At 29.0% G+C, this 27,588-nt stretch overlaps 1 protein-coding gene across 1 annotated transcript in view; it reads left to right on the top strand.

The window, feature by feature from the left end:
• LOC100197301 (DNA repair and recombination protein RAD54-like) overlaps positions 1 to 24,215 on the top strand; it is a 68,238-nt gene extending 44,023 nt beyond the window's left edge. The window contains exons 14-27 of the mRNA XM_065801462.1: positions 132 to 256; positions 2,121 to 2,202; positions 2,553 to 2,621; positions 2,756 to 2,862; positions 3,094 to 3,133; positions 3,212 to 3,244; positions 5,279 to 5,434; positions 5,534 to 5,644; positions 13,149 to 13,207; positions 22,662 to 22,805; positions 22,895 to 23,050; positions 23,248 to 23,271; positions 23,494 to 23,657; positions 23,811 to 24,215. Of these exons, the coding sequence (XP_065657534.1) occupies positions 132 to 256; positions 2,121 to 2,202; positions 2,553 to 2,621; positions 2,756 to 2,862; positions 3,094 to 3,133; positions 3,212 to 3,244; positions 5,279 to 5,434; positions 5,534 to 5,644; positions 13,149 to 13,207; positions 22,662 to 22,805; positions 22,895 to 23,050; positions 23,248 to 23,271; positions 23,494 to 23,657; positions 23,811 to 24,012 (1,472 nt within the window). The 3' untranslated portion in view covers positions 24,013 to 24,215. The remainder of the gene's footprint in view (positions 1 to 131; positions 257 to 2,120; positions 2,203 to 2,552; positions 2,622 to 2,755; positions 2,863 to 3,093; positions 3,134 to 3,211; positions 3,245 to 5,278; positions 5,435 to 5,533; positions 5,645 to 13,148; positions 13,208 to 22,661; positions 22,806 to 22,894; positions 23,051 to 23,247; positions 23,272 to 23,493; positions 23,658 to 23,810) is intronic.
• Positions 24,216 to 27,588: the final 3,373 nt, after the last annotated feature.

The following is a 27,588-nucleotide window of genomic DNA, read 5'->3' as shown; positions in this document are numbered from 1 at the left end:
TGATTATAGTTTTTATTTCAAAATTAAAGTTATTTCAAAATATTATTTCTTTTTTTAGTGGTTTCATTTGTAATTTTTTTATTATGATTTAAATTTATTATTTAATATTATTTGAATTTTTTTATGCCTAGCTTCTTTTATGAGCCAACAGCAAATTCGAGCACCTACGCCAATTCTTATTATTTCTTATGAAACTTTTCGGCTTCATACTGATGTTCTTCATCGCTCTCCTGTTGGACTTGTAATTTGTGATGAAGTATGATTTTTAATTTTTTTTTTATCTTTTTTTATTGTTATTACAGCTAATATTTGTTGCCTTTTTTTTGTTATTACACTTTATCTGACTTAGCTCAGCAAAGAGAAGTTGAAATGTTTTGAACATGTTTTTCTAAGCCTATTTATACTCTTTTAACATTGAAAAAAAGTTGTTTCAGTGAGGCATTTCAAAGAGTTGGACTGAAGAAAGAAAATTTTTTAAAATGTGTTTTGTAATGCACATAACTATTTTTGTTACTGTTGTTACATTAAATTTTGGTATATAAGAATTCTTGTATATAAAGTATCCTTCAAAACTAAGGAAATACATTGTTAATTTTATAAAAATGCTATAGTATGCTAATTACTATTTCAGTTTTAATATAAAAAGTGTTACTTTGAGTAAAAAATAGCGCAAGCAACTATCGTATGTAAGGTGTATATTGAAATACCAATAAAACTGCAGAAAATAAAAATATATATAAAAGAACATGTCAGATCAATTTCTGCCTGGCTTATTAAAACAAGTTCAAATTGATTGTTAATTTGAACTTGTTTTATTAAGCCAGGCAGTTTGATTTATTTTCTGATACAATCTTTAGCATTTTTGACGCTACCTGCAAATGTAATCTATTATCAAGTTGTTTCCATTAATTCTCAATAGGATTCAGGTAAGTAGATTGAGCAGGCCATTGCATTACAGTGACTTTGTTTGTATCCTACCTTTAGTAAGTTTTTGAAGCCTGATTAGAATCATTTTTTTGTTTGAATATTTATCATAGAAGCAATTTTTAATCTACAAAAATATCATTTGATTCTTCAAAATTATATATGTTTATGTCAATTATACCTTTTATGCGATAGAGTGGTCCTAATCCAGAAAATCTTGAAAGCATCCCTAAACTATAAAGCTACCCCATATTTCAGGGTTCCTATAGTGTACATTGGTTTTATATATTTACCGATTGAGTTTCTCACATTTCGTTTAAGATCTCAGGTAACCTCTCAGGTTAAACTTGAACTTATTTAACCATAATATTTTATAGATACTGCCACTTTTGGTTCTTTGTCAATATTAATGGTTTTTCTGGTGCAGAGTTTCAACTCAGTATTATCCAAAAGTTGCTAAACAGTATTATCTAAAATATCAAGTGCCACTTTGTTCAATGTATTTCTAACACTATTAAATGGATTCTTTTTCATGTGTTTAATAACTCTATGATCATGATGGAAGTACTTTTCTTCTGTCATTTCCGTAAATTTTCAGTTTAAAATGTTCTTTTGGTTTTATATTTGTAATTTATTTATTTAATGTATATCAGTCAACTTATAACCGCTTTTGAAATGTTATACTTTTACATAAATCACTCTGCGTAGTTCCAGCATTATAGTCATCATTTTTATGTTAGAAAAAAGTTTACTACTCTAATTTTTTCTCATCTTTTGTAATAGAACTTGAAGTTTCTGCTAAACAAGATTAATAGTGTTTTATGTAACACAAAATACTTATTTTAAAAGTATTACCTCTTCCTTAATTAAAACATTTTAAATGAACAGTTTATGACTAAGTTGCTGTTTAACAATTAGTTGGTATTAAGGTAAAAATTCCCTTTGTTTTTAAATTTTACAAATTTTATACTGTTTTCTATACATATAAAAAACACATTTTAAACAGTGTCATGCAAATGAGAACAAAAACTAAGAATATATCTCACATTTATGAACAAATAATATACCTAATAAAGATTTTTAAGTTAAAATCAATTTATTCAAACTTTAATTTTTTAATTTCAAATAAAGCAATTATAATTATTATTAGAAACTATTAAAAGAAATAGATTTAAAAAAAAAATTTTTTTTTTAAGGGGCATCGTCTTAAAAACCTTGAAAATCAAACTTATCAAGCACTAAACCTCTTAAAAACAAAGAAAAGAATTTTACTCTCAGGTATTTATTGCTGTTTTGTTTGTCGTACTATCAGTTGTATCACTTAATACAGTGTTATTATTACAGTTATTTTCAATATTACTGTTATTACTTTTTTATTGCTTCTTATATTGCTTTCATTTCTACACTTTTTATTTCACTCATTTTTTATTGATTAAACATCTTTAAAAGATTTAATTAAATGTTTAAATAATAAAAAGTTACAGTTTTTAATGGCTTTGACTTATTTTAAAACATTGTGTAAATAGCTATATGTCAATATTTCTCATTGACTTCGTTTGATGGTGTTTGTTGTTTTTGATTGATGTTTTATGAATTTTAATTGGTCTTGAATCTTTTTATAATTTTAGGAACACCTATTCAAAATGATTTGCTTGAGTATTTTAGTTTAGTTCATTTTGTGAATGGAGGAATGTTAGGTAAGTTCAAAAAGCATTTAACTGCAAACATTTAACATTTCGAACCTAATTTTACAAATGGCATGCAATGTTATTAAAATAATTGTCATCATCTAGAAATCAAGACAATTTTTCTTTTTTTTACTTCCATTAAGGTACTGTATCTGAATTTCGTAGAAAATTTGAAGCACCAATTCTTAGAGGTCGTGATGGTGCTGGTTCTGAAAGCGATCAAAAAATCGGAGAAGAAAAATTAGCAGAAGTAATTTTTTTTTTTTTGTTATTTGCTCCCAAGGCTGAGGGGGTCACTACAGTCAAGGTAGCAGCTACATTTTTTTTCTCTATATTATTGTGGTTAAATCCCTTTCTCAACTCTTAAACTTCAAAACACAAACCTTGACAATCAAGGTTGTTGGAAAAACAAGTTGAAAAAATGGAAAAAAATTTTATCTTAAAAACTCCAGTCAAACTAAATAAAAAATTTCTTTTTTAGCTTTTGTCTATTGTCAGCAAATGTATTATCAGAAGAACATGTAAGTTTAACAACTTTTTTTTTTGCCCATTAAAATGACAAATATCTTTTTATAACATTTCTTTATCTTTTTTTTCAGCTGCGATCCTTTCCAAATATCTACCAGTCAAAAGTGAGTTTTTGATATTTTAATACAACTTCAGCCATTAAGTAATTTTTTTACATAAAAATTCTTGTTTTATTTTTTTACCTTATATATTATATATATATATATTTTACCTTATATATTATATATATATATATATATATATTATATATATATATATATATATATATATATATATATATATATATATATATATATATATATATATATATAATATATATATATAATATATATATATATATATATAAACTAACTAATATAAAGTATATATAAACTAACTATATAAAGTAACTTCCAACTCTAATAGTGGTTGCTTGCTGCCTTTGGGAAGTGAAGTTGTTAAAATATATACATTCCTATAGCAAAGATTCTAAACTTACCGTTTTTGTATAAAAAACCGCACTTAACTAGTCTATGATGATATCTAACAAGACAAAATTAAGGTCAGATTATGCCAAAAGCATTAATTTAATTGAAGAAACTAATTAAAAATTAAAAAAAAAAAAAACACAAAAACACAAATTATAAGACTGGAATGTTTTCTGAATGTTTTTATTTAATTTTTTTACTGTAAAACATGCGGAGAGTGTTGCTACATACACAATCTTATAGCCTGCTGTATAAATGCCGCTACATCGACTGAGGGTTTGGTTATTTTTTATGGAATAAAAAAATTCATGAGCTTGTAGATTCAGGTCCAATAGGACTTTCACTTATGGTAATACTTGCGAAAGGTTTCCTGCAATTTTTTGAAAATAATGCAATCGACTTTGCGCTTCATTCTAATCCACTGTTAGAAGAAAAAAATCCTTTGAAGTATGTAGATGATAGCCACGCTAGGTTTACAAATAAAGATATAACAAAAATAATACAATCAAAAAGGCAATTATGATTTTAACTTACATAAACAAAAAAAAAGAAAATATTCAGGTTAAGCTTAATTCAAACCAGGATCCAAAAATCTTAGAAGGAATATTTAAAGGATTTATTCATAGAGCTTTATCAATTTGCTCTGAAAATTTTTTAAATAAAAAAATCGTTTTCCTAATGAATGTGTTTGCTGAAAATCGATTCAAAAAGAAAAAATTACAATTTCTTGCAAATATTGTTTTAAAAAAACAACACTCAAATAATAAAATAGTCTTATCTGACAATGAAGCAACCATGTCAACTATATTACTACCATGGATCTCAATATTATCACCAAAACTTCGAAAAAATCTTAAGGAAAGCAGGTTACAATGCAGTCTTTAAATCTAGTGCAAATCTTAAATCTTTGCTAACTTCACACAACAAAACAAAACTACCATCAAATAACTATCCCGGAGTACCTATACCTAATAGAATGCGAGTGTTAGCAAAAACATATTAGCGAAACAAAAATGAAAATAGCAACAAGAACAAAACAACTCCAAAAAAAATGTTTTTGAAGAAAAATTTGAACAATCTGCAATTGGGCATCATAAAATTAAATGCCAATACAATATAAAATAGAATCAAGTACAAACATTAAAAATAGAACCCAATAAATTTGAAAGAAAAGTTTGAGAGGCAATTGAAATTCATTTTAACAAATGTGGACCTAAGAACAGAGGTATAAATTTAGATGATGGTCAGTATGTAAAAAAGCAATTCTGGGTGCCATACTTCTTATACTTACGTAACATTAAAGAAGCTAAATTAAAGCGAACTTTAAAGAAGCCGTTAAAAAGTGAAGTTACTGTTTGTTTGTAATTAAATTAATTAATATTTTGTAATTAAAGCTGAAGATGCTAGTATCAAAAAACTATAGAAATTTTTTTAAATTGGATAAAATTAGTAAAGAGAGAATTTGTATTCATTGATGTTTAAAATATACATATATATACATATATACATATATATTAAAATATACATATATATATGTATATATATATATATATATATACACACACACACACACACACACACACACACACACACACACACACACACACACACACACATATATATATATTTGTGTGTATATTTATATTTATCGTTTGTTTATAATTTATTTAGCTGAACAAATTGTAATGTGTAAACTAACCACACTACAGTCCAAACTGTACAAAGCTTTTGTAAATTCAAAAGTAGCACGAATGCAGCTGCAAGCTGATGCAAAACTAAATGCCTCTTCTCTTGCTTTTATTAACCTAATTAAAAAGTTATGCAATCGTAAGTTTTGATTTATTTTACTTTTGATGAAAATATAAAAAATATAAGAATATTGTTATGTTAATTTGTCTGATACCTGATTTTCTATTTTTTTTAAAGATCCTGAACTAATTTATGATAAACAAAAACTTTGTGAAGATAATCTACAAGAAGTTTTGAATGAATTTCCTCCTAATTTCAACACAAAAGTTTTTGCTTCTGATTTATCTGGTATAAATATTTTTTTTTTTCTTATCTTAAATTTTAAATATAAATATTTTAAATACTGTTTTAAATTTATTATAAACATAAAAGATTAAATTTGTAAGCAGTATTTTTATTATACAAATCTTAACAAAAAAAGAAGTAGTTTTTTTGGTTTTGTAGATGCCTAGAGGATATATCTTAGATTAAGTTAGCAAAATATTATTTTTCTATCACTCATGGATTATGACTAAATGTACAAAAAAGTTTTTTTTAATTAAGCAATTGTAAACCTATATAGCATCATCAAAAAGAAAAAAGTTGTATTGTGGTTTTTGCGGTACATTTTGGTTGAATTCACTTAATTAATTGTGAAAAACAATCACAAAATTGCATTTTTAATTGATTTTTTTTACACATTAACATTTGTTTATCTAAAAACAATATTTGAACACAACAGCAACTGTCCCGAGGTCTAAAAAGGTTGTAGACTACTTAATACAACATTGATTTAACAACAGGTTAGTACTACAATGTTAGCATAACATCAACAAGTAATTTGATTTCTGTATTAAAAAGTAGGATTATTATGATATAATCATCACAGGTTTTACATCATCAACTCTGCAACTGGCTTTGCTGCAAATTAAATGAAGAACATCGAGACAAATAGGACATTGCTTAAGCCCAAAAGTTTGACACTTTCTTTGTTTGCAACAACATTTACTTTTACATTTAATAAATTTTTCTTTAGCTTCTTCTTTTTTCTTTTTTGCTTTCTCCATTTGCTGATAGCTTTCGTTGCTTTTCTTTTTTTATCTCCTTCGCTTTTGCGCAACATCTTTTGCACGAATTGAACCATAGACCTGAGTAACTCCTCTAGGTTCTTTTTTAAGGTTTGGTTTTACTTTCCCAATAGTTAGCAGATTATTTTTTCTAATTGGAGGCTTTGTTCAGCCATATCTCTAATCACTGATTGGGCATGTTCAAACTTGACTTTCCAGTAACTTGCTGATCCTTTCCTTTTACATGTGGGAGACGAAATGGCTAATTCAGGTTATTTAAACAAAATTGACAAAGGTTTGACGATGTTTCTTCCTTTTGAATGCATGCAGCAACTTTCTCAAATTTATCTTGTTGCATTAAGTTAACATTTAAGGCAAAAGGTATTACACAAACTTTTTTTGATGCCCATTGGTCATAAGCTCATGGTCAAAAACCCTTTTTGATTGATTGATTGCATTGGGTTGAAAAGAGAATTCTTGGCATTTCTGTATTTGTGATGAAGATTTATATTTACCTGGTCGAGCAACTGAGTTACGTCTGTAGTGTCTGGAGAAGAAATGAATAACCAAGTTTGTTTTGAAAGGAGGTACAATAAACCATCGTAACCAAATCATAAACTATGTCCGTCAGATAATAACACAGCAGGTCTTTTTATCCCTTTCTCAGTAAGATAATTGTCAAATTCTTGTCAAGCAGTCTTAAAAATGGCACAATCTTCTGATGTTGATGATGAAATCCCATTTTCTGATGTTGTAACAAGTAAATGACTAATTTTTTCTACAGCTACTTGTGGTACCATCTGACTTGTTATTCCAACCGAGGAGAAAAGGACTTGACATATACAAACATCACCTGATAATGAAACAAATGGTTGGATGGTTACACATTCCCTGTTTTCTTTCTTCATTTTTAAGCACTGTTTATTTTTCCCTGCATATACCATGCCTGTTGAAGTTCCATCAACACCATAACTTACAAATTGTGATGTCTTGTCATCATTGAAGATTCTTCTAGTGTCAATATCACCCATCCACACACCATCGTCTACTTTTTTGTCATTTTTCATAATACCGGCAGCTTGAAGTTCTACTGCAAGATCATTTAAATGGTTACAGGCCATTTCTCGAGTGCAGTTAAGTGCTCTGTTAATTGATATGTGTTTTGCATGGAATCTTGACCAAAATGAACGACCAAGCCTAAAAAAATAAAATAATTTGTCTTTATTATTCTCTAAAAATTACTCTAAATTTTTGGCTTGCACTACCAAAAGATTAAAATTCACTGCAGTATATATATATATATATATATATATATATATATATATATATATATATATATATATATATATATATATATATATATATATATATATATATATATATATATATATATATATATATATATATAAATTATGTTAGTGTTAAATTATCATGACTAAAATCATCAGCAAGAAATGGCACCTTAGATGTAAGAATATCTGGAAGATCATTAATGTAAATTAAAAAGAGTATAGGGCCAAGTATTGAACCTTGAGGAACTTCTGAAGTTACAGGGTATGAAGAAGAGTGCTGTCCATCAAGGATAACTTTTATACTACACTTGGAAAAGAAGGACCCAATAATCTTAAAGATGCTACCAGACACACTGTATGAAGAAAGCTTATGGAGAAGACCAGCATGTTAAACTTTATCAAAAGCTTTAGAAATGTCAAGAGTGATAGCTTTAACCTCTCCACCTCTATCTAATGCACCATAAAACCTATCGGTTATTACTGTTAGCAAATCAGCTGTAGAACAAGAAGATCAAAATCCATATTGATGATCAGAAAGTAAGTTATTAGATTCAAAATGAGAGATTAAGTATTTGTTAATTAAAGATTCAAAATCCTTGCTTATGATAGGAAGAAGATTAATGGGACGGTAGTTAGACAAATCAGATTGCTCTCCAGAATTTTTGAAAACAGGGATAACAGATGCTACATTCCAGCAGGCTGGAAAACAAGACTCTGATAAACACTTGTTGAATAGTTTTGAAAGTATGGATGACAGCTCCGGAGAACACTTCTGCAAGACTTTAACAGGTATGTTGTCTGGCCACAAGCTGTAGAAGAGTCTAAGCTGGAAATCACTTTAGATACAGAAGCTGGAGCGATACAAAAGTCAAGCGATGGATCAACCTGTTTGACAGCTATATCAGGTAGAATGCAACTAGTGGAATCAAGAGATGATATTGATGAAAAGTTCTTAGCAAACAATTCAGCTTTGTCTTTAGATGAGGTGACAAAGTCTGAACCATACAAGAGAGGTGGAATTACAGATTTGCCCTTATTATTGATACTATGAAAGATTTTCCAGAAATCACGAGAGCCTAATATTTGTGATAAAATATGAGATTTCATGACCTGAGAATAGCTGGCTTTGGCGTTAGACAAAATCTTTTTACAATGGTTTCTAGCAGTAATAGTCAAACGTCTGTTTTCTGGAGAGGGCTTGGTCAATATGATCAGAAATACCATCAAAAAGAGTGCAGTCTTGAGATGAAGGAGAGTGATATAGATATAGATATGAGAGTGACAAAGAGAAAGGTGATAGAGTAAATAAAAGCACATAAAAGAATAGTCTGTGGATGGACTTAGTTTTGCGACTAATGGGTGAGTTTTTACGAATGTAAATGCCCAGGCCAAGCATGTGACTATTATGAATTAAAGTCTTTATGAATTAAAGGAAGATAACCATCAATACTAAGATCACAAGATAAGATAGCTGAACTCAAATTAGTCTCACAAAGAGCAAGTAGGTCTAATGAACTTTGCAAGAGATAAGACTCAACAGAAGAAAAGTTACTTCGAAGACCACAAATGTTAGTGAATGATAGGTTTAGAGAACTTGGTGATGACGATGGTATTTTTGTGTTTTATAGTTTTTGGTACTTTATTCATTTTTAAATTTGTTAAAGAACTTGACTCAAAGAATAGATAGTACTCAGTACCATGTTTAATAGCCCTAGCAATTGCCTCCAAATGTGGCATTGGTAATGCACACCAAAAGTGCAAACAGGGACACCATCAGTGCGCAACATGGTACTGTTAATACTTTGATATTTTTCAGCTGTTGATGGAATCAGCCTCCTTTAGAGCTACCACATAGTTTGGAAAACCTGACTACCAGCTGGCCTCAGAACCATAAAACTGAGTTTTACAGCTGTACCCTCATTAGGAGATAATTGAATGAGTTGCCAAGTCATAAAAACAGAGACACAAGCAAAACCCATGCATTGAGTCAAGAAGATCCAGCATTCAACATCCTAAACTGGAAACAATGTATTAAAAATACATCTGCGCCAGCCTAATAGATGAAGAAGGGGTGCAAGGCTGGTCAACACATAGAATCTGTTTACCGTTTATGACTTTGCCTAGGAGGCCTTTTACAAGACAGTAGCCAGATGCGCTTAACATCTGCCCAAGATGAGTATTTTTATCAAGACTCCGTCTCTAGCCTTTACTCAACCAAGAGCCCCAAGGCAGGGTGTGTTTTAAGTCGGAGTTGGCATCTCCTAGCCTTTGCCTAAAAATGCGTATCCTACAAGGCAGCAGGACATGAAGCAGATTGTATTGGATTACATGTTACCAATAGCAGGATAACCTGACCTGACAATGATTAATTCTTCTGTTCATGTTGTCCCTTATCTTTAAGATGTCAAGAAGGAGTTTGGTCAACTCTGCCTTGTTGATGCCTTGCAGACTTCTATTTCTGTTTTTGACATATTTTACTACTGACTCCTCCTCTTCAAGCATAAAAGTAGTACAATAGTGGCATTTTTGACTTGAGAAAAATCAGCTATTTGTTCATCAAGTTTGGTTATATAAGCATTGTCTAAAATGTGATTACTTACCATTTTTTATTTTGTCTAATCTTCTATTATTTTTCTATCTTTGACTAGTGGACCAGTTTTCAAAACTTTATAGCCTTGCACGTTATGGTCAAGGCAAAATTTTACTGCTTCTTCTTTCTGGGTATTCTTTGCATTTATGAACTTTCTTCCCATTGTTGACTCTGGCTTGTTTTTTTCCCACAGAGATTGAAGTTTTGGCTTCATTTCCTATGTGTATTTTACTAACTCTATTTAACTTCATCGTTAAACATTTTAGAATCCATCAGTCACTCTGCAGAACTGGCCAAAATACCGAAACAACTTGGCAAGTTAAAATTTAGCATTTTGCCATAGATTTAAAAAAAGTTAGTTTTAGTAAATTCCTAAAATTTTAAAAATGTTACTGATTTTTAAAATGTAAAAAATACAATATTAACTTAATTTAAAACACTGCAAGGACATCTTTAGAATCAAGAGGTTATTTAAAACGAATGAAGTAAAAATTGAGAAAACATGCAATACCTAAAAAATCTTATTTAAACAAAATCAATGTGGTTTTCGAGGTACCAGTTTCGTGGTATTTGTGGTGCATCAGATATTTCTTCCGAAACTAAGTTAGCAGTAACTGTTTTTATTTAAAGTAATATTAAGTCAAGACAAATTTCAAGTTCATCGGTTTACTGACTGCAAAGATACGACCAATTATTTGAATGCGGTTTTTGTGGTACACACTCCAAAAATATTAAAAGTTAAAATTAAAATTAATAATAACTAGAAAACTATTCTTTAAAAATTATTTAAAAAAATTTAAACAAATATTAAGCAACTTAACGTACTTAAAACAGTTTTCTGCAAAGGCAAAGAATAAAAAAAATATTGAGATATATTTTTGTGTGTTTTTTGCGGTATGTATACCTATAATATATGAAAAGACATGCAGACATTTTTATTTTGGACAACCAACCATGTTTCAAATTTTTTCATTTCCAGTTTCATTACTAATACATAAAAGTATGTGGATATTTTTTTTTTTTATTTCTAACACAGGAAAACATGCAAATATCTTTTATTTTTAGTGATGATTTTTTAAAAGGGTTGCGCTTAAGCATAACACATTTTTTGCGCTTAAGTATAACATTTTTTATGAAATAAACTTTATTTAACAAGCACACTTTTTTACTTTTCTATGAAACAAAATCTTGACCATTGTAAATACCTTTATTATTAATTGTATAATTAAGAAATCAAAAAAAAAAAAATTAGACTGGATCTTAGCTGGAAATCAACAAATGGTCATCAATGGCATTACATCTGAATGGGCTTATTGCTTTTTGGAATCTTCATAAATGATCTTCTGGGCAACATCACTAATCATATGAAACTGTATGCCAATGAAAGTAAAATGGCAGGCATAGTCAAGAATGAGTCTGACAGCATCCAAGCTGACATCAACAAAGCAGAGGAATGGTCACATATTTAAATTATGCATTTCAGTGTTAAGATATGCAAAGTAATGAACGTTGGCTGTGCATATAGTAAGTCAATGCATGAATACTCAATGGCTAACGTTGATGGCACGCGTTGTTTACTTGAAAAGTCTGCAATTGAATGAACCTTGGTGGGGCGGTCTCCAAAGGTCTTAAAGTCAGACTGCAAGTACAGTCAGCTGCATCAATAGCAAATAGAATTCTAGGGTGACATAAAAAATCATTTTGCAGCTGCAGTTTTTAGTTATAGCACACACCTTGAGTTTTCATAAGTCAACACTCAAATACTTAATTGTTGATACCGTTGTAATTTTTGTTTGTTTTAGTATAATTATAATTTTAAATATCATATCACAGAAGTTTTTGAACTTGAAATAAAAAACAAACAGGTTATATTCAAGACCAATGATTATAGAAATAAATTTCATAGAGTTCTTTGATCATTTTTATTCATAGAATAGAAATGATCAAAGAGCAGTGAGTTTTTATCAAGATTGAATCCAACAACAGTATGAGATCTAGGATGGAACCATGTTGTACCCATGAATTTAGAGGAAATAAACAAGAATGTTTATTTATTACAAAAAATCATCAAGGATAACTTTAATGCTTTAATGGAAAGGATTATTTTAATAACTTTGCTTTTTTAGTTATAAAAGATTCTTTTTTCTGATTTACCATATTAAGAGTCTTTATTGAGAAGACCATCATGTCAAACTTTGCAAAAGCCTTACTTATGATAAGAGAATTGTTCTTATTCCATTTTTATCGAAACCATAGTCTTTCCATTTTTATCCAAACCATGGTAAATCCAACAATTTCTACTGATAGTTTACTGATAGTTACTTTAGCTTATTGGTTCTTGCTTTAAAACTTGCAATGATATTGCAATTGATATAGCATACTGATTTATCTTTGAACACTACCTCAAACAGTTCTATTAATAAAGAAGTCAAGAACCTTTCTTTACATTTTTTAGTTCTTTCATAATATATAATGTTCTTAAATAATTTAGTCTCCTAATATATAATAGTATATTAGTACGAACTATTTTAGAATTCATACTATAACCAATTACAAAAATAAAAAATTGTTTCAAACATTCTTCAATTATTTTTGATAAAATGGTAACAGGCTAAAGCTGCTTGTGCATTTGATCTAATTGATCATTAGACTTTTTCTTAAGTGTAAAAAACTTTTTAATTACACTGCCTACTATATTTTTTTGTTCTTTTTTTTTTTTTTTTTTTTTTATTACTTTTTGGTGAAATGGAATTATTTTGGATTAGGTAAGATGCAAGTTTATTTTTATTTTGGATTAGGTAAGATGCAAGTTTATTTTTATTTTGGATTAGGTAAGATGCAAGTTTATTTTTATTTTGGATTAGGTAAGATGCAAGTTTTGGATTTTATATTGGCATTAGTCAAATCAACTTCAAATGACAAAGTAAACTTTATTATTTTTATTTTGTAAGTTGCAACTATGTTTTAATTATTATTGTTAGTACCATAAATATATACTATTTATTAGGATCCAATATTATCCGTGTATTACTGGTTATAGTAGGTTTATGTTTTTTACTCAACCATTTTTTGTTAATGTTATTCACCTCCCAAGGCTGAGGAGGAGGAGGAGGAGAGTTTCTGAAAAATGATTAGTTTGATAAAAATAGCAAATAATGTTTAAATATAATTAAAAGTTTACTGAGTTTTATATAACTTTTTTCACTACTTTTTCCATAGTCATTTCTTTTTCTTCAACAGAAATAATATTATAATGTTATTTTCTGTTTCATAAAAATTATTGAAAAAAATCCTTTGCGTTATTTCATTTGCTGAATGTAATTCATATTTTGATGAATTTTGATGACGAAGAACCATCTTGTCTACCAAGTGGTACACTAATTTTATTTGTGTGAAAGCATAAACCAAATGACATAAAAAGTTTAAATTTACTTTTGCCAGCATATCCATTTTATTTATCAAGAAGAGATTTAGTAAAATATTTGTGAACATTTTAAAAATACTCAACCATATCAATTAACAAGCTCCGTCTAGTTTTTATGTCTAGTTTATGTCTTGTCTTGCAAAATATGATTTCTAACTGTTGATTTTCTTAAAAAATTAAATGTATGTTTTTGATGTTTTCTTGGATGGATAATATTTTTCAAAATTCAACTTTTGATGAACCAACATCATTTTCATCTTCAAAACAATTTTTATCACAATCAACATCATCTTCATTCAATATTGCATTCAATATTGCATTCAATACTGGATTATTATCATCATCAGTGTATAAATCATTTTGTATATGTTTCAATTCAAAAAAAGTAATTTTTTTAATGTGTTGCAAATAGCTATATGCATGTCATGTTTGAAACATAACTGGTAAATTACTTGGCTCTCTCTCCATACTTAATCATCATAGGAACACCATCATATTGATGCAGTAATGTCTTTCTCAAAAGAAATCTTTTCTAAATGAGTTTTAACTAGATCATTTATGTCAGATGTCAGAAACAAAGATGCTGTCAAAAGTCAGATGCAGAACAGGATCCAAAAATTCTCACTAATCCAAGATTATTCTTTTTCTTTAGCAACATGTAAATTGATGTTAACATACTGTTTCATCTGAATTCTTGTCCACTCGTTTAGTGTAATACAAAATTAATTGAAAGACTGAAGAGTAATAAAAAATCTTTTATTACTCTTCAATTTTTCAATTAATTTTGTACTTAGTTGAGCCTTTTTTTTCCCATAACTTTTGTGAATAAGTCCCATAACATCGGATTCATTTTTTAGCAGATGTTTGGTACATTTAGCTATCTCTCATATAAAATAAGATCTTGTAGTTGCTTTTATTCCATTGGTAACAGTTAGTTTAGTGACAATTTCTCAACCATCAGAATTAGGTTCAACATTGCCAAATACTGACCTAAAAGTGTTTGAGGTTGGCAAATAATTGCCGAGCTCGTTTCTATTTTTTATGGTAAGACCTTTGTATCAAATTTTTTTAGCCACCTGATGCCGACCTTTAAAAGATTGAGGTCGCCAAATTATTGCCAACCTCATTTTTCTTCATTCCGAGGATTGATTTCTTTTTGGCTACAACATATCATGAAATCAAACTTTGTTTTTCTAATTTTTTTTATCACTGGCTCACCATTATTGCCATTGTCATGGCTTGGCTTAGCGTAGTTCTATGCATCTTTTTTTGAAATGCTGCTTGAAATCTTTGTTTTACATATTTTACATTCTGCTTTTATTTTAGAAATTCGGTTAAAATGTTCCCATATTTTTATTATTTTTTTTGAAATCATCTAGATGGCTTTAAATAAGAGCCTTTAATTTTGAAAGGAATAATTAAAACTAACTAAAAGAATTATTTACCTTCATGTTTTATCAATACAAATAAATTTTGAAGGTTTATTTAAACAAACTATTGAACATAATTCACTTTAAATGATTCACTTCAAAAACAAATGATTCACTTCAAAAACAAATGATTCTCTTCAAAAACAAATGATTCGCTTCAAAAACAAATGATTCTCTTCAAAAACAAATGATTCACTTCAAAAACAAATGATTCACTTCAAAAAATGATTAAAGAAATTAAAAAAAAAACTTTAGCAACCAATGTTCTTGATTAACATTTCATTAGCAACCAATTTTTTTTAAAAGTTTAATGCATATCTATAATACAAAAAGGGTAAAAGTCATTATAAGTAGTTAAAATTTGTTCCAATAGAAAGTCATTATAAGTAGTTAAAATTTGTTCCAATAGAAAGTCATTATAAGTAGTTAAAATTTGTTCCAATAAAAAGTCGTTATAAGTAGTTAAAATTTGTTCCAATAGAAAAGTCATTATAAGTAGTTAAAATTTGTTCCAATAGAAAGTCATTATAAGTAGTTAAAATTTGTTCCAATAGAAAGTCATTATAAGTAGTTAAAATTTGTTCCAATAGAAAGTCATTATAAGTAGTTAAAATTTGTTCCAATAGAAAGTCATTATAAGTAGTTAAAATTTGTTCCAATAGAAAGTCATTATGAGTAGTTACGCATGGCATTCTTGTAACCAATGTCCAGTTATCGTCACAGTATAATTGCATGTAAATAATTGTATATATATACAATTGTAAATATCTAGGGATTGAATTCATAATTTCTGTTATGAATTACTTTTCAAATTCAGTTATAACAACAAACATTTTGGATGGTAAATCAAGCACAGCTATCTATAAACTGTGTTGTTATATCAAAAAAATTTATTACCAATAGCCATGACAAATACACACTTATTGACATTATTTATTTGACACTTTGCTACCATGATAATTAAAAGTCAGTTATAAAAAAATAAAAAATAACATCTTAACAGAAAACAGATAATAACTTTATTGCAAGATCATTTCAAGTTTTTTTTGAAAAGCCAAAAATAAAATCTGTTTTTTAAAACCAAAGCTTTTGTCTTTAGTGTTGTTAATAAAAAGATTTAATTAACAACACTAAAGACAAAAAATTAAATTGAGAAATAAACAAAGTGTATTTTTTGCAAAAGTTTTGTCAAAACTTAGAAGCAATGAGTTAATAATATAACTACCTAATCATTATTTTTAATAAAATAGTTAAACTACGTAATAATCATTTTTGCCAATAAACACCAAGTTGTCTATCAAAAAATATGATTTTTATTTTTCTAAACTAACAATTGAAATAAGTTTTTAGATTTTAACTGATTTTCCAGAAATTAAACTGGCTTTGTTAAAAGTTTTTTTTTTTTTAAATGTGAATACAATGAGGTGTTTAAACAATAGTTTATAGGTTGCAATTTTAAAAATAAAAATCTTGCAACTTATTCATAAAGCATCATTTATTTATGGCCAAAAGCAACTTTATCATTCAGGATAAGGATTATCATTCAGGATAATCCTGCATGCTCTATTGGTACTAGCTTAATTACCATTTTACTGAATTAACATTGGTTGAAATGCTTTTTAAACTTGTCAATTGGGGTTTCAGCAGAACCTGCAAACAAGTGCTTGATTTTACTGAATTAACATTGGTTGAAATGCTTTTTAAACTTGTCAATTGGGGTTTCAGCAGAACCTGCAAACAAGTGCTTGATTTTGTTGCTAATTATTTACAACATGAAACTAAATAATTTATTCACAAATGGTTAACCAGGCAAAGCTTGGTACAATGCATTCATTAAACAGTGGAAACATCAACTAAGCAAGAAAGCTGCAGGTTAAATTGCAAGACTTAAACAGCTTCTTACACTGAATATAATATTAATAAATATTTCAGTACATGCAAGACTCAATTGTGTAAATGCTGCGGGAGTTGCATATCAACTGTTTATAGTTTTTAAAACCAAACACCTTGAAGTAAATTGGTGTGCAAAAAGCCCAAAAAATGTAGAATATACAACTTCACCATCAGGTTGAATGGAAGACAAACCAAGTACTAACACATGGGTACCAGTTCCTGGTACCCATGTGTTAGTACTTGATAGTCATGCGCATTATATACCAGGTTCCCTTACTTTTTATTAATAACAACGTCAAGCTCATATGCCTGCCAGTTCATTAATTATACATTCTTCAGCTTTTAGATGTTAGTGTGTATTGCTATGTTAAAAAAATTATAACACCAAATATTAGAAAAATATTACATCAACTCACTATGTAGCAATTTATCTAAAGATATTTTCGTTCAGCTTTAATAATAACTCTTTAGTTGCAGTAAATGTCTTCAAGTTAATGCAAGATTTCAAAATGCTGTCTTATTACTTCTAGACATAAACAAAGTTGATAAATCTAAATTGCAAATTGCAGAAATAATTTAACCATCAAAATCTGCTCAATTTGTTCCTCGCACTATTGTTCACCAGCTCTAACTCAACTATGCCAATCTGTCAATAACAGTAATTTATCCACACAGGCTAATCTTAATCAGTTTCATTCAGTAAATGTGATAACTCTGAAAGCAAATTATGATCTAATTTAAACTTTTGTTCAAAAAAACAAAATCGCTCTAGAAAGTGCAATTACAGTTGATCATCTTAACACTACAAAGCAAATAAACACCAGAGATTAGCAGACATGAAGTAGAATGTCTTAGTTTACCATGGGTGCTAAACATACTCAGACAGGCTAAAGACCAGAATAATGAGAGAATTTCAACAAAAAAAAGAAATATTGAAAAAATAAATTGCAAGAAAACGTTCAAACCATAATGCAACAATGAAAATAACTAATGGTTCACATGTGAAAATTTTAAATGTCAAAGCTGGGTGTCTTTTGCATGCCAAAAAAAGCTTGTGTTAAAAAATTCACAATTACACTTATGGTAATTTTTGTTGATGTCAGCAATGTTTTCTGCAGAAGAAATCTATTTTCACAAATTTTTGCTGAGATATCTCAATTTATAGCTGAAATTTTTGCTGGCATATCACAATTTATAGCTGAAATTTTAAATGGAAGACTTCAAAAATTGAATTAATCCTTATTTACCTCAAGTTTCTTTATAAAGAAATATATATACTCTAAGTTATTTGCTTAAAAGATATTGTTATTAACTACATAACTTACAGTTTTTTATATACATTAATGGCATGAATCATTAATGCCTTGAATTACAATGAATCCATTAAAATTTTGATGCATCAATACCAGAATTACCTAAAAATCTATCCAAATTGACTTAGACAGGTGCCTACATCCAGATTGCTAAATATTGCAAATTTTGATAAACTTTGCTAATTTACTTGTTTGAAAAGAAACCATCTAAAAACATCTGTTTTATCTTCCTAATGCAGTTCTTTGCAAGAATCAGATTAATTTTTAGTTAGGGTTTGACTTATTTGTTTTTACCACATGTGTTATGGTTTTCTCTAGGGACTATGAGTTTTTTATTTTTATTACATGTGTGCAGCTGACTGAGGAATTACTTTTATTACACTTTATTGCATGTGTGCAGCTGAAGTATTACTTTTATTACACTTTCACTATAATACTTTTATTTTGTTCTGAAAATATCTTATTATCTACTTAACTCTTTGTTTTTATACATGAAAAATTTTTTATACATGAAATAAAGTGATTTTCTGATTATTTATTTCAGATCTGATTTTCTGAAGCATGGAAATTTGACAGCTTATTTTCACTCATTCTAGTTTTTTTCCTTAATTCCTTTGGGCTTTTTTCATACAATAGATCATTCATATTACCCCATAGATTATAGTACATTTAATGTCATATATATATATATATATATATATATATATATATATATATATATATATATATATATATATTAGGGTTGTCCAGGACATAGTATGAAGTGGCAAAACGTCATGAAGTGAAGTTTTTCCCATTATGCTATCAATACTGTCTAAAATAGTTTTTACAGATTTTTGATAAGTAATACTGAGGTCCCTCAAGGCCTTTGAACATGTTCCCCATTTTTTGCATAAATTGCATTTTTTGTTGTTTTTATAGAATCGCAATAATCAAAGAATCATTTCTAAAAAGTTTTGATTGGTTTTCAGTGGCTTTTAGTTGTATTATTGAGTTTTGATACTTTTTAGTGAAAGAATAAATTTAATTTGATCAATGAATGTATTGGAAAAATGTTAACTCGAAGTAGTAAAAAGCGCGATCCATCACCACGGCAAAGTACTGAAAACAAAAAGTCTGAGGAACGAAAAGAGAATCCACTTCATCAAGGTACTTTTAGCTCACATAAAGGAACTCCAAGCAGACCTGTGACAAGAAAGTTAACTGATTTCTGTTAATTGGTCATCCTTCAACATCAATTAATGGGGCTAAACTGCCTGATTGTTGCCAAATTATTAAATGTCTTATTTTTAAGAAACAATCCAGAAAATGTTAAAAATAAAGTGAAGAATGAGGATATTGCTTATGTTGTGGTTGATGCAGTCCTTGTTTTTTGGAATATGGCATGCATAAAAACTAAATACAGACAGAATTGCATGTTTGATGTTATAAAACTTTGGAATGAATGAAATTTAGAAAGAAAAAAGCAAGATGATATCGACTTTCATTTGGACCAATAACAGGAAAGAAAAGCATGTATGGATGGACATAATAAAACTTTTGAAATCAAGGCCGAAATGAAACTTGCAAGACAAGCACGTGAAGCAAGAATTACAGAAAGAGAACAGTGCAGGTTAGATATTTTAAAAGAAGAACAGTTCCAAGGAGTTGCTGCTTTGCTAGAATATGATGAGACACAATTAAATAAAGAAGATGACTGAACTGAAATTAATCCTGATTTTGAAACAAATCTACAACAAGACAACAAAAATAGATCAAGGCAAATATGTAACTCTTAAGCTACTTGGAAAAATAATGCAATATGATCAGATAACCAGTGCTGCTGATCGTCTCAAGTTGTCAGACAATCAAACGACAATGATTGTATCAGCATTAATAAAAGCTGCTGAAGGTAATCTTGAAGATGTTGAGATATCAAGATCTACAACATGGAAAACAAGAATGTTCAATCGTCAAAAGATTGCAGAAAGTGTCATGGAGACAGTGAAGCAGAACCCTCCCCAATATGGTACTTTGCATTGTAATGGTTAGCTTTTAAAAGATATGCTGGCAGACACATATGAACGACTTGCAATTCTTATTTCTGGAGCTCCCGAATAAAGGAAGGAAAATTATTAGGTGTTCCTTCTCTAGCTAACTCCCAAGGAACTACTCAAGCTAAAGCAACGCTTGATCTGATGCAAGTTTGTGATCTGTCAGACAAAGTTGTAGCTCTAGTGTATTACAACAGCTAGCGATAGTGGTATACACAAAGGAGCTGCTAAGTTTATGGAAGCAAGTCTAGATAAAAAGTTACTCTATCTAGCTTGTCATCATCACATTTTAGAACTTGTTGTTGGTGCTGTATGGAAATTATTATTTTGTGACATTTTAGGCCCGGAAAACAAACTTTTTGCAAAATTTAAAGATGCATGGTCAAACTTGGATAAAGTTCAAGCAATACAAGTACTGGAAACTGAAAACGAATGGTTGTTAAACATAAAACATAAAGCTGTCAAAAAACTTACAGACATGCTATCTTGCAAGGATTCAACAATTTTTCCAAGAGATGATTATTGTGAATCTGCTGAAAACACTCTGATAGTCTTGGGTGAAACTCACCCACCCACGTGGCGCCCACTTTCTCAAACCAGGAGGGATGCATCAAGCCCGTTGGATGGCCAACAACATATATGCTGGAAAGATATATATGTTTTCCAAACAGATGCGGTATGATGAGGACATGATTGCTAAACTCATGCGTATGAATAGATTTTTGGCTCATTTTTACACTCCTGCATAGGTGAAAACATCATGGGGAGCGGATGCACCTATGAACGACCTCTAGTTTATTCATGACATGATTGATTTTAAAAGTGTTGACAAAGATATTGCTGACATTATGGTTAACAAACTCCGTAATCATCAATGGTACTTGTCAGAAGAAGTTGTGCCGTTTGCTTTATTTAGTAAACATCCTTTGATGACACATGCACTAAAGAAAGAAATGGCAGATCAACTGCTTTTGACTCCAATACCAGAAAACTTCTGCCTTGGTAAGCCAGTATTCAAAAAAATTGGTCGTGAAACAACTTTGACAAGTTTGATTGGGCCTGAATCTCATTCGTTGTTCCACATTATAAAAGTGAGCATTGGTTGGCTTTCCAAACCAGTGAAGCAATGGAATTCAGACCAGGCTTTTAGAGTTGCAGAACAATTTGTTTGTACAGTTAAAGTTGTCAATGATGCAGCGGAGCATAGTGTCAAGTTAATCTCGGATTTTGCTACAATCATTACAACTGATATTGAGCAAAGGGCATGGTTGTTGTAGGGTGTCAAACAGCATAGAAAGCTATATTCCAGTTTTAATTAAAAAGACACTACATTTGTGAAACTGTAGTGTTGTACTAAGTACTATATGAGTGTGTTGAGTATAAGAGATTAAACACTTTTCAAGTAAATTACTAATTTTTCAAGTAAAGACTGTAAAGTCCTTCACTTTTTGTTATAATTGGTCACAAAATTGACAAAACATTTTTTTTTATAAGTTGAAATGTTAAATGTAATATTAACTTATTATTATTTTTTTTTTGTAGATCTGATTAACTTTACATTAAACATGATTTTGTTTAAATTATGTTGTTACATTTATAGAATTCTAACATTTTATAATGTAAAAGATTTGAATTTTTGCTCTAAATATGGGGTTCAAATTCGGAAGCCTTGAGGGACCACAGGATCACTTATCAAAAATCTGTAAAAATTATTTTTAAACATGTTATTGATAGTATAATGGGAAAAAGTTCATTTCACGACGTTTTGACACTTCATACTAATTCTGGACAACCCTTATATTCATACATATATATATATATATATATATATATATATATATATATATATATATATATATATATATATATATATATATATATATATATATATATATATATATATATTTTATATGTTAGCTTCTTACACTATTATGATGCATAGTAGAGTGAGAGACTAACACTTTTTAAAGTTTCTTTTAGCAAAATTATTTACATAGTTTACATTTTAGAAATATTTAAACATCAAGGAACTTTCATAATTTTTTTTTTTTATTGTTTTAATTGTATTATTGTGTTAGCTATTCTTATTATATTTTTTGCATTTATTGTGTTATATAAATGTATAAAGTCTACTTTGTACATAAATTTACTTAGTAGGCAAGGTCTACTTAACATTTAATATGATTTTAAATTTGTGTAATTAGATTATTTTTGCTATTTAAAAATTTACCTTAGTATAATATAATATCTTCTTGCATTTTCTTATGTTGTATTTTTCTGAAAGGTTGTCCTTGTTTCCAACTATACACAAACGATAGATTTGTTTGAAAAGTTGTCTCGATTAAGAGGTTACCAATATGTTAGATTAGACGGCTCAATGTCAATCAAAAAAAGAATGAAAGTCGTTGACAGATTTAATGATCCAAGTGTAAGTACTATGCCGGGCTGGAAACTATTCAAAAATGCAATATTAGCATTTTTTACTTGAGTGTGAATGTTACTTTTTAATTTTTTCAGAGCAACGACTTTTTGTTTATGTTGAGTAGCAAAGCAGGAGGTTGTGGTTTAAATTTAATAGGCGCTAACAGACTGGTTATGTTTGATCCCGACTGGAATCCAGCAAATGATGATCAAGCCATGGCAAGAGTATGGAGAGACGGACAGAAAAAAGAAGTATCAACACTTATTTATATTAAATTATAAAATAAGTTAAATACATATTATTATATTTGTAATTACATTTTCATAATTATCTAAATTTTTTTGTAATTATCCTATTATCATAATTACTTTTATAATATCATAAATAGTTTTTAGACTTAAAACCCACTACTTTTTAGAAATAATAAAAAATATTCTTTTATTTTTAGGTGTTTATTTATCGACTTTTATCGGTACGTCATTGAAATTTTAAAACAATCTAACTTGATTTTATTTCTTTATTGAATCTTTATATTGTTAAATCTAATGTTTTATTTTCAATCAAAACGTATTTATTTTTATATTATTAAATGATTTTGATTATTATGTTATTAAATGTTTTATTTCCAATTTAAATAAAAAATGGTTAAATGCAGAAAAAAAGTAAAATTTTAAGTGTTTTTTTTTCTCACTAGACTGGAACTATTGAAGAAAAAATCTTGCAGCGACAGACGCACAAAAAAGCGCTTAGCAGTTGTGTAGTGGACGAAGAGATTGACGTTGAAAGACATTTTTCATTAAACGAACTAAAAGAACTTTTCAAGTACGATTCTGAAACAATTTGTGATACTCATGAAAGGTATTGATGTTTTTTATGCCATTATAAGTTTAGGAAAATGGAAAACAAAGATTTTAACTAGATGTTAAAACCACGCGGTATATCTAGTTAAAATCACATGGTTTTAACTAGATGTTTAAACTATGTGATTTTTTAATTTATATTGTTCTATAGACTAAAATGCAGGCGGTGCGTTAATAACGTGCAAGTTAAAGCTCCTCCGGACCAAGCTGATTGTACGAATGATCTTACTTTATGGAATCATAGTGCGAGTACAAAAGGCGTTTCGGATATAATTTTAAAACGTGCGTGGAACTCTGGGATATCTTTTGTTTTTCACCAGAAATCGCATGACGCAATGATTGTTACCGCCTAATATGTATCTGTTGATTTGTTGTAATTTTTATTTATAAATATTTTACATTTTGTTATAAATATTCATGAGTTCAATGAAAAAAGTTAAGTTATATGTGAATACCCATGATTTTAATGGTTAAACTTTTAATGGTTTGTTCATATTAGAACATAGGAAATTGTTATTTACTTGTTACTTTTAACCCTGCAAAGCGAATTATGAAATTATTTTTTTGTAACATTCCTTCACTCAACCTATGGTTTTAAAACAACAACACAAACAAGTCCACTTAGCATCTTAAACTCTTGCTTAGGAAGCGAGCCCTATACATTTAGGGGAGGGGAAATCCAAAGTTGTTCAAAATCCAATTAAAATCAAATAATTTGATCGGTAAAAAATGAAATATTAAATTAAATATTTTTACAGCAACCTGTGTATACAATAACAAAAAACATAAGTAAAAATTTTACGTGACCGGAGCAAAAATTAAACTATTTGTTTTATCATGCACCGTAATATATTATATCGTACATTATATAGCTTATAAAAATCGTGAAATACTAATTCTTTATTCCCTGTGTCATAAATCGACCCTCAGGTTGAACTTTATCAAACTTAAAAAAAAATATGCCATCAAATAGATAATTATTAGAATATTAAAAATTAAACATTTTAAAAATCCAAGGGTGTATTTTTAGACTACGGAGGTCCAAAATCCTATTGAAAATATTAATAATAGGAGGGCAGAGGGGTGTGGGCCCCCAACTTGCCAAATTTTTAATATGAAATATAAATCTAGCATAAAGTATGCAAATATATTTAAATTTTTTGTTTTATTGAATTTTTGGCGCGAAATTCTTCAAAAATTTAAAGATTGGTTTAATAAATTTTCTAAATCTTAAAAAAATTGTATTATAATACTCGTGGCATTGTTATAATTTATTTATAAGCAAATAAAAAATGAATATAAATAGTTATTGCTGTGTTTGCTGGAAAACAAAAACTAAAAAAAGTCGTATTGCAGTCCAAGATACTATTGAAAAACTGGTGCAGATAGGCTGCAATTTCTTTCATGTATACTCTGGATACATGAAAGAAATTGCAGTCTATCCTTCTTCTATATGTGGAAATTGCAAAAATAATTTGTACATGCTTGCAAAAAGAAAGAAACCACCAACCAGATGGACACAGAAGATAGAAAAGGTTAGGTTTAAGTTAATTGTATCTTTTAAAATAGAATTTTAAAATATCTGCTAAATTATAAAGATGTCAATTCTGTCATAAAAAGCTCAAATGTCAGTTCTGAATAATTATTATTTAGATTGATTGGATTTCTAAGAAGCGCAAGTCTGACATTATTACAATTGAGATTGATGAGAGCTCTTCTACCTCTCTAGAAAACACATTAAAGATCTGCTCTAAATGTCTGTCAATAATAGGTAATATAAACAGAAGATTTTAAAATATTACATGATATTGGTATAGTCAAATTACCATCAACAATATTTATTTAGGTCGTGGCTTAGAGCACAAATGCTGCAAATCAACTGCTGTAAAAAACCTTACATCATTGGCATTGGAACAAGGTATGCACAGTGCAGAGCAGGTGGCTTCTTCAATAATCAAGGAAAAAATGAACAAAGAAAAAGTAAATTCAGGTGATCTATTTTATTTAGCCACCTGCGGAAAACCACAGATAATAAGAGTTGGTCGTCCTGAGAACAAAGGAGAAATCTCTTTTGAAACATTCAAGCAACTTTGAATAAATCTTGATCTTTCAAACAGAGGAACTAGAAAACTGATTTCTACTCTTAACAAGGCCACAGGAAAGAGAGTTGTCCAGTCAGAAGTGACGAAGTTACTGTCTTGAATTAACTGAGAAAAATTATTACAGTGTTCAGTCCATGCAATTTAATGTTGGGGATAAAAAGGTTGATAGGAACCTGGTTTTTGTAAAAGATTCTTCAGATTTTGTTATGAACATTATAAGTGAGAGAGCATTAAATCCTTATAATACCATTGTACGAGTTTCAATTGACGGAGGTGGAGGTTCATTGAAAATATGTGTTAACATCTTTGATGCAGATGAACTTAAAGTTAACAGTATAAAAATAATATAAAAAACAGAAGTAAACGTCGGGGATCTGACGAATATATTGGGTCTGGTGTGCAACGTATACAGTTTATTGCTATTGCTGAAGATGTTCCTGAAACATATCAGAATATAAAACAAATTTTAGATATTATCCAGCTAGACAGCCTGGGTTTTCATATTGCATGGGATTTAAAGTTGGCTAACATGATTATGGATTTATCTGGGCATGGTGGCATCCATGCATGTTTATGTTGTGAAAGTGAGAAGACTATAAATGCAGGAACTCTAAGAATGTTTGGAAGCCTTGATCTTCATCTGTCAGAGTTTCAAGCAGCAGTAGAAAAAAAAAGAAACAGCACAGCTATATAAAAATGTTATACGAAAAAGGCTTATTCATCTTGATGAAGATCCAAAAGTTAAAGTGATAAACAAAATTCCTCCATCATCGTTACATATATTTATGGGTTTTATTAATGTTCTCAGCGAACCAGTTTTTACTCTCTGGCCAAACTTCAATCAGTGGCTGTCTGGAAAATACATTCTCATGGCTATCATGGAGGAGGGTTTGATGGAGTGAACTGTAACAAAATATTGAATAATCTTCAAGATCTAGAAGAGGCATTCCTAAATGATTGTCGACAGCTAATACCAATTATTACATGTTTCAAAGATTTAAAGTGTGTCGTGGATGACTGTTTCTGTGATTTCCTTACTCCCAATGTCAAGCATTCTATTGCTAGATTGAAAAGGCTATAATTACACCTTACCTATAACATGGAAGGTCCACATCATGTTAGCGCATATGTTCCTTTTTGTGAAGAAAATCAATGTGGTCTAGCCAGATTTGCACAACAAACTGGAGAAGCTATTCACTCTAAGTTTAAACCAACTTGGGCAAGATACAAAAGAAATGTAAGTCACAAAGACCACGGAGAGAACTTGCATAAGGCAGTTTCAGACTTCTCATCAAGACGAAGATAGTAACTTAAAGACAATATTAATTAACTTTATAAATACTATGCAGTAACTTAATTAAATAAAGATCTGTAAAAGTATTTAGCTTTATATAACTTTCTATAAAATTTGTCTTTTGCCTACAAATGACCGAGAGGCCGGATTTATGTTTACTAAAATCAATGTTTGAAAAAAATAAAGATAAAAGATATATAAATTTAGCATAAAGTTATTTAAAAAAATAAAGTATATTTTGGTGAATAAAGTCATCATATATTATCATTATTATTCGAAAGAGTCATACAATGCCCCATAAAATACGAGTTTTGGTACATTGCATGCAAAAATCTTGCATGCAAGGATTGCAATGCATGCTTTTTTATGGGGAAGATGGAAGGGAAAGGGATGTAAACAAAAAATTTAAATATATTTCTATATTTTATGCTAGATTTATATTTTATATAAAAAATTTGGCAATTGGAGGGTCAAGGCCCCTCTGCTCTCTTATTATTAATATTTTCAATAGGATTATGGACCCCCCCCCCAAT

The sequence above is a fragment of the Hydra vulgaris genome, chromosome 07 (assembly GCF_038396675.1).
Source record: "Hydra vulgaris chromosome 07, alternate assembly HydraT2T_AEP".
NCBI lineage: Eukaryota > Metazoa > Cnidaria > Hydrozoa > Anthoathecata > Hydridae > Hydra > Hydra vulgaris.
This window is presented reverse-complemented; position numbering and strand designations above follow the sequence as displayed.